General features: G+C 39.4%; 1 protein-coding gene across 5 annotated transcripts; it reads right to left on the bottom strand.

The window, feature by feature from the left end:
- Nucleotides 1-1,818: 1,818 nt before the first annotated feature.
- On the bottom strand, nt 1,819-9,053 carry nr2c1 (nuclear receptor subfamily 2, group C, member 1). 5 transcript variants are annotated; one of them, XM_005929068.3, is made up of 14 exons: nt 8,919-9,053; nt 6,531-6,665; nt 6,142-6,375; nt 5,920-5,998; nt 5,619-5,798; nt 5,387-5,537; nt 4,992-5,088; nt 4,581-4,768; nt 4,085-4,238; nt 3,851-3,972; nt 3,579-3,721; nt 3,082-3,219; nt 2,886-2,991; nt 1,819-2,717 (listed from the first exon to the last, which is right to left on the bottom strand). In XM_005929068.3, exons 2-14 carry the CDS (start codon nt 6,600-6,602, stop codon nt 2,546-2,548), a joined length of 1,836 nt encoding a protein of 611 aa, XP_005929130.1. In that variant the 5' UTR covers nt 6,603-6,665; nt 8,919-9,053; the 3' UTR covers nt 1,819-2,545. The 5 variants fall into 5 exon arrangements, with proteins under 5 accessions (XP_005929130.1, XP_005929133.1, XP_005929129.1 ...); XM_005929071.3 differs by lacking the exon at nt 8,919-9,053 and adding an exon at nt 8,726-8,902 and having other exon boundaries at nt 4,581-4,765; XM_005929067.3 differs by lacking the exon at nt 8,919-9,053 and adding an exon at nt 8,726-8,901.
- Between the last annotated feature and the right edge of the window lie 3,197 nt (nt 9,054-12,250).

Raw genomic sequence — 12,250 nt, forward strand, 5'->3', positions numbered from 1 at the left:
CTCCCAGCTGCACAGACACCCCAGAGGCCATGAGAACAACCCAACTGGTTCTTTCATTCAGATTCAGCTCAGAATGAGCTAATCCACCATAAACACTCAGGCTCGTGTTGCATCACAAATCCCCGAACCTTAACAGTTACCGTGTTGTTTCCCATTTCTTAACTGGTTTGCATCACACATTGATATGCAGGAGCTTATGCAGTTCAAAGGTGGTGAATAAAGCGATGAACTAGTTTGACAGGACTAAGGAGAACCACACAAAGAAGCTTCTGGGATACACTGGACAATGGACTTCCAAAAAATAGCAGCAGACAACATCATTCATTTGTTCATCAAGTTTTAATGCTCCTATCTGTGCTTTTAATTAGCTGGACACACCCATGGTGTAACTACCACAAAGCCTGCAGACACTGTCCTCCGTTCAGTTACGTATATGCGCTGAGCTCTGATTAAACATTGATGAGCTTATAACACAAGCTGTAAGCACAGCGCCCTGCAACATCTTCCACCGTCATGTCATTTGACACAAAACACAACAATAAGTCGGTTGGGCAGGATGCAGATTTTGTATTACTAATTCAGAAGGGACATGTAAACAATCTGGTGTGTTTATAGAAGCGGTTCAGCTTCCAAGAATTAGCATTTAGACTGAGTGAAACCAAAGTCCTGCTAGAAACAGGTCTTGCAACTCAGGAGACATCCTGAAATTCTTATTTTGAAGCATTACTTAAATGTACTTATATAGAGAAAAGTCTGACAAAATACATTTATTCCCCCCTGGAAGTTATACTTTTACCACCATTGTCATCATCATTGTTTACAACAGGCTGAACTGCAGGACCAACACAAAGAGCTGTGTACAGAAAGCGGAGTAGTAAGTTTGATTTCCCAGGTAAGATGATATCTCTCAGTGTGTGCCACAAAATGATGGGAGATTTTCTATCACTAAGCTGTGGCAAGCACTGTGTACTCTGCTGGGGGACAGCATCAGAGCTGGTGACACTGAACAGACTGAATAAACTGATTAGGAAGGCTGGCTCTGGGATTGGCTGCAAACTGGATGCTTTCAGCGCTGTGGTGGAGAGGAAGCCGCTGAAAATATAAATGTGACAAATATCACCTGATCAGCCCTCTGCACTTATGAGTACATAGCTAGGGTTAGCGTTATTTCTCTGTGAAGTTCTGAATAGATCTCAGTTAAATGGCCTTTTGGAAGTGGGCTTTTCTGCTTTGCATGAGACAGTGGGTTTACAAACCCCTTGTGGTCAACCACTTTGAGCCAGTTTCGTTCTGAGAATGATTTAGTTCATGAGAAAGGTGTTTAAAATGGTGTTTGAGCTTTGTCTCTGCATGCTCAAGAACATTTGTCTCATTTACTTCTAGAAAGCTACTTTCAGATGCTGCCTTATTCATACGGGGTCACCATAGCAGGCAACTCTGCATGATTTTGTGCACTGGATGCAACCCCAAAGGGATTTATGTCTCCTCCTGCAAATGAATCTGGGAACTTTTGCTTGTTAGGTAAATATGTAAACAACTACACTATTAAATTCTTATTGAAGTATGAATGTTCATCCATCTGCAGATTATCACAATTCACAAGCTGTTGTCTTTCTCCAGTGAGGCTGTATTTTTAAAGCACTTTTGCAGTCATGACTGAAATATTTTCACCTAAAACTGAATGATAATGAAAACAAAACCTGTTTATGTGCAAAGTTTTCTTAACATGACTGGTAATGGTGCAAAACACGTGTTATATTTGTGTGCGCTATATAAAAGTATCATTCATTCAAAATAATCAGTGCCGTCAACTCCTGCTGACAATCATGTTTGAAAGATGTTTTTATTTTCAAATGATATGACCATCATTTTCTGTTCGTGTGAATTTGTCCAAAAAAAGATGAAACCCACGAACTACCAAGTGCTGCCCGTTAGCCTTGGTCAATTCTATATACAAAGCTATATACACAAATACTTCAGATCCAGATGACGTCAGTTTTTTGAAAAGCGATGTTGCCGATCCTTTGGACTGGCAAACAAATGAAAAATAAAAGTTTTAACTTTAATTGATCTCACAATTCAGTTCACATTATGACAACTTTTTTTTTCTTAATTACTTAATAATTACCACTATTAAAAAAGCTGTGTATGAAAACGAACCGTACTGATGTCGTCAAAAGTACAAACAAGATTTGCCAAAAAACAAAACAAAACAAAAAAACACAAGGCCTGGAGTCTTTTAAGGATAAAATATTATGTACAATAAAAAGCACGCACCAAGCCTACCATCCAAGTTTCAAAGGGTTTGTTCCTGAACAGGCAGATACAGATAGGCTTCCTTGCAATTGGGAGTTGATTTTATTTGTCCTAATTGTGAGCTGCGCTCTACTGACAGGTTCCTAAGGGGTCAGATGAAGGACAAAGTTAAGATGTGAAAAAAAAAATTCACAAGTTAAACTCGGTCATTATGTTATGACCTTTCAGTGACGTGAATAGGCGGCCACTGAATCTTCAGTCTCGTGTCGCTATAATAAATAGCTGCGCGTCAGACAGCAGAGGCGGCCTGGCTATTATAATCAGTGGACTCCATTTTGAGGATGTAAGGGATGATGCTGTCAATCTGCACGTTGCCAATGAGCCCAGCGAAAAACAGCTCCTCGGTGACAGCTGCACTTATCAGCCTGAGGGCAGGGAGACGCAGCAACAGCTTGGATAACCTGGGATTGATGAGAAACAGACATCAAATTCAACATGTAACAAGTAAATCTACGAGAACAACACACACACACACACACACACACACACAGCTTTTTAAGAGTTAAAAAACTTATGGTGCGTTTCCAGCATTGCCGGCGTTATGCAGCACAGAGGTGAAGCCTACAAACCTGTAAGAGTCTTCTGGATATGTTCTGGTTACATAGTCCTGCAGCTCCATGTAGGCTTTTTCCTGGAATCTCTCTATCTGTGGGATATTATCTATGCCCGGATGATCTGTTACAAAAAATAATGTATATGCACAGTCAGACTTGAGTACACCAAGGAATCTGCTTTTGTGCAAATCGGGGGGGATTGTCTACGCACCAGGGCTGAAGAGTACAATAGCTTTGAGGTAGGCATATTCATACGAGTCGGGGGAAAGCTTGGACACGCTGTTACAGAACTCCTGCATCCTCCAAATGTGCTCCATCACTATTTTCACTCTCTCTGGGGACAGCTTCTCTGTGAGACCAAGGGGAAAAAAAGGGCATGATGTAACAGACATGCCACAAAAGTGAATAAGACAAGATAGGGGTAGGAATTGATAAGCATTTGCTTCCTCATCCTCCTTTTCCAACAGGAAACTGTCAACATTTTGTTTTTTTCTTTGTGAATAGGATGGCTTTTAATGATTTTGTGTTTATTTGTTTTTTATATGCATTAGCACTTGTTGCTTCCATTTTCAAAATAAAAATTTGTTTGATTCATTGAACATCTTGTGTTACTGTCCCCTGAGTCTGTCTAGCTTAACAGCTTTCCTCTTTCTCAAACTGTAAACAAGTATTAAACCTCTCAGGAAGACAGCAGCAGAGCTCTCCTACCTTCCTGTAAGCTGGTCTGGAGATGGTTGATAATAGCACTTAAGATGGTGCCGACATTCATTACATTTGAACACTGTGCCAGACCCAGGGCAAAAAGTTCATTCCAGCAGGCTTTCATCAGGTTAATGTCATTGTCTTGCCCGCTGTAAAACAAAATGCACATGGTTAATGTACTACAAAGGACAGTGCGTGCACATGTAACGGTGCACTTCAAAGACACGTGATTTAACAGACATTATCCACAAAGAATATTCTTGCAACAACAGGCTTACCCGAGGGTTTGAAAGGCAGGTATGGAGCGTGCCCAGTGCATAGAGAGAAAAAGTAGCCGTGAAGCCGATTCACAGATGTAGTTGACATTGAGGTACTCTGGCACAGGCAAAGGCATCATAAGCTGCAGGAATGGGGAAAGAAAACAAAAATATGCTAACAATGCAGCTCTGTTTTAACACAATCGGGTGTTTTTAATCAAAGGGGAGAGTCACAATCAGTGGCTGTCCTTTTACCTTGAAAGGGATATGGCTGTCAGAAAGTAGAGGTCCTTCCAGCTCCACCACAGGGCCCGACTGGTCCCCTGATATCAGCTGCATTGTAGCCTCCAAGGACTCTCCTGCTGAGCCATCACCAGGGTGCAGGACTTTGGCCAGCGTGTCAAAAGCTCTAATGATACACAACATATACACTTATTATATTTTGAAAAATGCTTGCACTGAAAAATCCTCACATTTGCATTTATAAGTTGTATATTACAGGAGATTCATCACAAAGCAATACAGCACCACTGTCACAGATGCAAAATGCTATACTTTTGATCAGCAGAGTGCCAGTCTAATTAAAACCTTAAGATCGAATTAGAAACCACATGGCCCTGCAGGAAATTCAATTACAGCTTTATGACAAACAGAAAATAGAAGCCAGAGAGTTTCGTGAGTTTCATTCTGGTGCTTCTTTAGGCCTCGGTATCAGCATCAAAGCATCTTGATTTCTTACGACAGCTCTCACCTCGAGATATCACTTGCAGTTTGTTCATCTCCCTGGATATCAGTCATTGAGCTGTCACCGTTGCTAAGTGTTTCAGCTCCCATCAGATCATTTCCGCTGTCACTCGCTTCTCTGCTCTTGTTGAGGTGGGCAAGGGATGTTACTACATTTGCCAGTGTTCCAAGGTCACCCTGGCATGGGTCCTCCTGCTGAGGAGGGGACAGTTGTTATCGAACAGTCTGGTCACTGAACTGGTCCCAGAAACAACAGGGACAAAACTGGTTCACAGCAAACTTATTAGGACACGTCTTCATCAGTGAATGTGCAATGAGTTTCGTTTGTTTGTTTAATCCTAAACACTCTAAAGTTCTCTGCTTGTATATAAGGTAGAAAACATATAAGCATAATACAGTTATACTGCATCCGTGTTACCTTTTCAGGTGAAGCTGGAATCAAGATGGTGTTTTCCAGCTTGGAGAAGGGTTGCTGAATGTTGAGCAACATACTTGACTCAAGCAAACTTGTAGATCTGATGTTAAGAGATTTGACATCACATATTGCATTACACTTTACAAGGCCATGTAGCAAAATAATCATTTCCAGGCAGAAATATTAATCGAGCTTCTAATTGTATATAACGTTACATAAAAGACTTCCAATGTAAGTTCAATATAACTAAGCAAGGCATTGGAAATGTAGAAAAATAACATGTACAGCACATTTTATTTATTATGTTTTCTTACACTGTGGACATTTAGCAGAATTCAACAAAACTAATAATAACAACAACTGTCTTATCAGTATATTAGAGTTTAAGTAAGATTTACCGAGCAGTTTCCTTGTCGGATGCAAAAGTAGGTGTAGCAGCCAGAGGGCTACACAAGTTCTTGCGGATGTAGATCTTTTCAGTGGAGGCTGCACAGTTGACGGATTTTTCTCTCGCAGTGACTTCAACAGGCTTTCTCTCACACTGAACAGCTAAGAGATCAAAGTCATAGTCACGTCAGTATTTTATCATGCAGGTTCTTAATAACTTAATATAGTATTACAGTTTCTTACAGTCCTGCTTCATGCCCAGAGCTATACAGCGCTGCAGTCGACAGTACTGGCAGCGATTTCGGTGTAGCTTGTTAATAGCACATTCTCCGGAGCCCCTGCATGTGTACACCAGGTTCTTCCTTATGCTGCGTTTGAAGAAGCCTTTACAGCCTTCACAGCTAACGGCTCCATAATGACGTCCTGAAAGATGAAAGGGAAATGTAATCAGGTGTGCTTATGTGTCATTTCAATACCAACATTATAAAAAAAAAAAAATCTCTTTCTCTCTATACACACATATATATATATACCTAATGCATACCTGAGGCCTTATCCCCACAGACAACGCAGTACTCCACAACAGGCTTCACAATAGACTGGTCTGAGCTTTCAGTCACAAACTGCCAAACAACCCCAGAAATTGAATAATTTAATACAGCAAACACTGCAAGCAGGCTGACTAAACATATTCATGCCCCAGTCATTAGACTTTTCAGCTTGTTTATCAAAACTGGAAGGAGTCAATAACATCTTCAGGCAATACCTGAATCTGCTGCCCAGTGAGTTCGGGGGAGGCAAACAGCAGCTGATTAACCCCAGAACCATCTGGAGTAGTGAGGATGACCTTGTTGGGTGAGCCTTCCTGCTTGGCCAGAATTACTTTCCCCCCAGAAGAATAATCAGCATTTGCTAGGATAAACTGCTGCTTTCCAGGGGAAGATGGCTCAAGTGCTGTGACGATCTGGATCTTCTGTCCAGTCTGCTGATCGGTTACAATCTGTTAAAAAATATATATATATATAAAAACATGAGCAGGTGTTTACTGCATGTGCTGAAATGATAAGTGGAATTGACACATTTTACAAGCAAATTGCGCATCTTTATTTATTCACACAAATTCAGTCTCTGGGGGAGAACGGGCCATATCATCACCTGGATTCTGTGTCCTAACGCCATGTTGTTGTCTGCAGACACAAGCTGAATCCTTTGAGCCTGTCCATCCATTCTGATATTGCACACACCTTCCTCCACCACCGTTCACATCAGTGCCCCATGAAACAGGCACACCTGTACAATTAAACATCTGTATTACTCTGTTGGGATCAGAGAATATCCTTTAAAAACAAAACAATTACTTCACAATGTTCTTACAGTAAACAAATCCCCGAATCACTTATCATCACTTCTGATTTATCATCCTTTCCCCCACGATAAAAATATGTTTTTTCTAATGCTGAGGCTTTTTCTAAAAATATGCATGACTGGTTGTTTTGCACAAAAATTAAACAGAAAAGCAAAGTCAGCAGTGGCTTCACAGTAAATTGCCAAATAGTTCTTAAAACAAACTGCCAGTCATTTCATTTTTCAACACACTGATTGACTGGCTAAATAAAGTCAGTCTCAGCTGATATACAGAAATGCTTTCCTATCTAAAAATAAACATTAAAGTCAGCCTCAATAATATTCTATAGGTTGAGATCTAGCAAATACATTTTAAGACCATTTTTAGCAGATGCCAGGGATTTCCCAGGAATATAGAACTGTGATATAAAAATTAAAATAAAAAAATGTAACACATTTTTCAAAGTAGTTTTCTTTACTCAATTGTAAAATATGTTTGTGTTCATCAAATGGCATCAAATAACAAGAAAAGGCACAGACTTGTCTTAAGTAAGCAGAAATTTGCCAACCAAAGAGGGTTTGGCCTTCTACTACAGTGAAATCACGAGAACTTGATGAAAGTATTTTTTCAACAATTTTTTTTCGATAATTGGAGTTTGATTTTAATATGGCCAAAAAAATGCATAGTCCTCTGTTAATTAAGGCCACATTGCCCTTTGACTTAACTATATGCAGTTCAGTCGACACCACCACAGGTCAGTTTGAGTCAGGAAAATCCCTCAGTTCACAGTTCACACTTGTTGAAACGCAGTTCAGCTTCTAAGTGTTTTACAATGAACAGTGCAAATAATGCAGGAAGAGGTCACCCTGGAGTTACATTTCCTCTGTTATCATTAATATTATTATAGTTAATGTTATAATTATTATTGTTGTTGGCTCGATCTCATATTTCTGGACAATAGCCCTAGTCTATAAATAGGAGGAACAAACACAATCAAAGTTAACTTGATTAATCAACTGATAACATGTTAATAGAAAGAGTAATGTAAAATAGCAGAAGACTCATCTTTTAATCACAAAAAATATTTCTTAGGTTCTACCAAAGATCTAATTAGTGTTTTTTAATAATCTGATGTCTGCAAAGGGAGCTGGGACAACGTGATATATTTCAACTAAGAGCAAATAAGTCTGGCAGAACTTATACTTACATAACCAATAATTATTCATACTCCAGTTTTCTCCAGTCCTTGTAGTTACAGCCCGACATCTGTTTATATTTTTAAATTATGTCAAAAGCTAATAAGTCATGCATTGCTTGAAATAACTTTTACTAAACCAATATAAAAATATAGGTATTTAATCTGTTATGTACAGTGTCAGTAACTACATGTTAATTTGTGGCCTGTGCTAACCAATCAAGCCGGTGCTAGCTCGAAAATGCACTATTGGTGGCCTTGCGATAAAAGACAGCTTAATGTCGCGGCAAAGTAACAATAAATGAACGACAAAGACACTGTATGAAAACATACATCCTCCTGACAGCCAACTATTTAAAATCGATACGGAAGATAAAGGTATTTCTTTTCCTGTGGGTGAAAGGTCAACATTGAAGGGTTAAAGCATGCTAGGGTTCAAGGCCCATGATGCCGAATCGTACAGTGAACAGTTGCGCTCCGTTTTTCACAACTGACCAAAAATCGCAATAATTCTGGCACCGGACTTCCACGCGAATCGGCATTTGAGAACAGCTCACGATTTAACACTTTTAAATTGCTGCTGTTATACTCACACTTACGGAAAGGATGCTGTTGCTTGCTTTACGCAGTGTGGTTTGCGACGCTAGCACAGCAGCTAACATTAGATAGCCGTAGCACGGTTAGCTAAAGCGGCTAACATAGCTAGATAGCATATATGTTGACGATATTACTGACGTTATGCGTTAACCTATGATGTTAGCTCTATAACTGTCTGTAGAGTCTCACAAACATAGCAGGATCTTTACATACTTGCCGATCTTATGTCTTATGCTCCCAGCTCCACACGACAGTGCTAGCGAGCTAAATTAGCTTTTTGCTAGTTGGTAGCTAATGGCAGCTTCCCTACTGTAGACCTACTGAACACTCCCTCCCTTCCTGTGTTACTGGCCGCTCACGGATCCTTCTTTAACCTCTCCTCTCCGCATAACTAATAAAGTCTTACCTTTCGACGAGCTGTTGGGTCAGATATTTTGCTGCCTTAAATAAATTAATATTTTTAAGTGTTTGCTGCAGGTAGTGGGAGGGTCAGAGTTCGTGACCTTTTTTTATCAATAAATAAGACTCGCACATGCGCATTTGGGCAACATCGATTCATATTGTGTACACTAAAACCTACAGCAATTGTCATGTTTAGACGTCACATTCCTGGTAAACCGTTCATAATGTAGTCTTCCTTTCATTATACTCATGACAAAAATCAAAACTCAAAGAAAATGAACAGGAAATCTTTCATTTGATTAATGTTTTTCTCAATGACAATATACTTTAAATTGTTAAATCTTTTTGTTGGTCATTTTTGTCACATAGTTTTAGGTTTAAGTTTAATTCTGAAATTTTAAAACAGCTTCTGTCACACCAGCTATTATTCTTTTTGTGTAGCAGGAACCTTCAATAAAGTTCTCCCCTTTAAATCAGTGACTCTGGTGGGACTCGAACCCACAACCTTTATTATTCCATTGCCTACAATGTCCTAAACCATTTTCTCACAATCCCTGCACTTGAATGATTTAGCAAGAGTACACACAACTGGGCTTAAATTTGTGACATATCACATTAGTGAGGATTAGATATTGCACAACATTTTTCTTATCAGTTGGGTTACGGTGTCTTCGCAGCAAACTGATAAATTTACATTGAAGATTACGATAAAATTCAGCAAACTGTTATGAAGACATTTCATAATCAAATGTTGAAAATATTGCACCTTTATACTAAAAAGGGGCACAGTGACAAAAAATGAACCGCCCTCTTTTAAGTGCAAATAAATTCATTTTACATAACCAGTTTTTCGATACATAAAGTGCAGATAAAAAGATCACAAAGTGCTCTTTTAAAAGCACTAAAAAGATCACAAAGTGCTCTTTTTATCTAGAAAGGTGCTATATAAATACAATTTTAAATTGTCTCATTACATGTCTTTTCCAGTATATTCTTGACTGGTTACTGGTTCTATATTATTATAATTGAGAGTGAATAAAGTGACATAAATAAATAATATTTAGTTCCATATAACAGTAGCATAAAAATGAGTGATGCCACTTGCTCTGCTGTCATTACTTGAAGAATTCTAATTGTAAAGATAAATGAATAATCCTAAAACTATGCTTTGGTAACTTGTGTTATGTAATGGATGGTCTCACAATGCTGTACATGACATGAGCTGCCCCTATTTTGCTAGCAAAGTAGGAAATAGGTGCAATAACTTATTGGCACATGTAAACATAATTAGAAATAGAGTCTATAAGGCAGAAACAGAGTGTGTACAATTTTAATAACATCATATCATGTGTTTCTTCAACACAGCTTGAACTTTCGTAGTTAAACTTTCTTGTAATTTCTTAAAGAAATTTTCAGGAACAGTTCTCGAGGATTCTTGAATGACATTATTTTTAAAAAAGGATGAACCCACACTGCTTCAATAGTGTTGATCTCTGGTGAGACCAATCCATGACTGACACTGTTGCTTTGATGTTTCATGGCACATCAAAATCTGCCAGTGCTTCTTTGTATTCATTCCATCAGTTTAGATAAAATCCCCCACACCACTGACTGAATTCCAAATCCAAACCATGTTTACAGGTGACTGTAGACACTCACTGTTGTATCTCTTTCCAGGCCTCTTCTGGACACATTAACAAAATCTGGGGTCATCACCTCATAAGACTGATTTTAAGTCCAGTTCTTGTGTACTTTGGCATATCTCATCCTTTTCTTGTTTCCATCCCTTAAGAATGGTGTTTTGCCTGCCACCCTTCCACTGAGACCATTTCTGATGTGGCTTCAATGAAAAGTAGATGAATCAGTTGAAAGACCACATGCATCTCTCAGGTCCTGTGTCAGGTCTTTGCTTGTTTTTTTCCTATTTCTTAAGGACATAACTTTCAGATACTGTCCATCTGATGTTGAAGCGTCTTGGGGCGACTGTTGTTGTGATTTGGCGCTATATAAATAAAATTGAATTGAATGTTACTAGTAGCTCTTTGAGAATCACTTTGTTGGCGCAAAACTACTATTTTTATGCCTGCCAAACGGTGTTAATCTTTTTGCAACAGGCTGCTAGTAACACAGCGTGTAAAGATAAAATTTAGGTACAAGGACTGGACGGAAAATGAATGAAAAAGCAGACATGTCCAAAGAAGACACTTTTAAAGACCTTCTGAAAGCCTGAAGAGCTATGGCTCAAGAGCAATTCTGGTAATGAAATGAGGGGTGACTCAAGATATCTGCAAAAGACTGTATAAACTAGGGGTGCAACGATACACAAAATTCACGGTTCGGTTCAGTTCGATACTTTGGTGTCATGGTTCGATATTTTTTCGATACAAAAAAATGTTCATGCCTTTTTAATTTGTCATTTATTAAAATTATAAATATATATTTTAACTCAAAAGTACAGTTTTTAAATTGAATGTTGCTGAAACAAAAGTAATTTAAAAAATAAATTATCTGATTGAGGAATCACTCATCTTTGGAAAAGAGAGTTTATTACAGAGTTCTGTTTGTACAGTTATGTTTTGTTTATGTTGCCATAGTGACGGGTGACGCCCTCTCGCTGCGACGGTGTGTCCTTCCGGGGTCAGAGGGCGCTCTGTGTGTTGTTGTTGCTGTGCAGTTGCCGTGCTGAGCAGTTAGCTAGCGGCAGTGTTCTTCTGCAAATGTCAATAAACGGCTGTGCTCCCTGGCTAGCTCACGGGAAGCAAGACCAAACGACACCTCCGTCTCCACCTTGTCTGAGCTTGCCACAATATTAAACATATCAGGTCCCCATAAGGAGAATCATGTGCTAACAGCTGTCTAAATGACTCGAGTAAAGTTTGTAGCATGCATGCTTGTTGTTTTTGTCTGCTTCCACTTTTCTTTGCACTAGGATGATGTCGGCGTAAACGCGCAGTCATATTCGTTGTGTTCCCACTAGTGCTGTCAGCGTTAATCTCGTTGAAATGACGTTAACGCCACAACACGGCAAATCTCCGTTAACGAGCTACCCCTGATCGCCCTTGCCCCACGCAAGACGGCCAACACGTTAACGAGCTAACTGCGCTAACACACTAGTTCCCACCCATGTAATTGAGCATTGCTGGCACATCCAACATACTGTTTTACTTTAGTCCATGACGCGCTTACCTTCAGGGTCATACCTCACATGAAAACCAAAATAATTCTAAACGCCAGATCTGAATGAGGGTGGGGGAGGTTCAATTTGCCATGTTGCAAGGAGAGCTTAACTTCTGTCTCGCTGGCTGCCCTGCGCTCAGTGAATCTGCGTTCGACTAC

This window comes from Haplochromis burtoni, unplaced genomic scaffold (assembly GCF_018398535.1).
Source record: "Haplochromis burtoni strain Fernald_Lab_line unplaced genomic scaffold, NCSU_Asbu1 Contig_77, whole genome shotgun sequence".
Lineage (NCBI taxonomy): Eukaryota > Metazoa > Chordata > Actinopteri > Cichliformes > Cichlidae > Haplochromis > Haplochromis burtoni.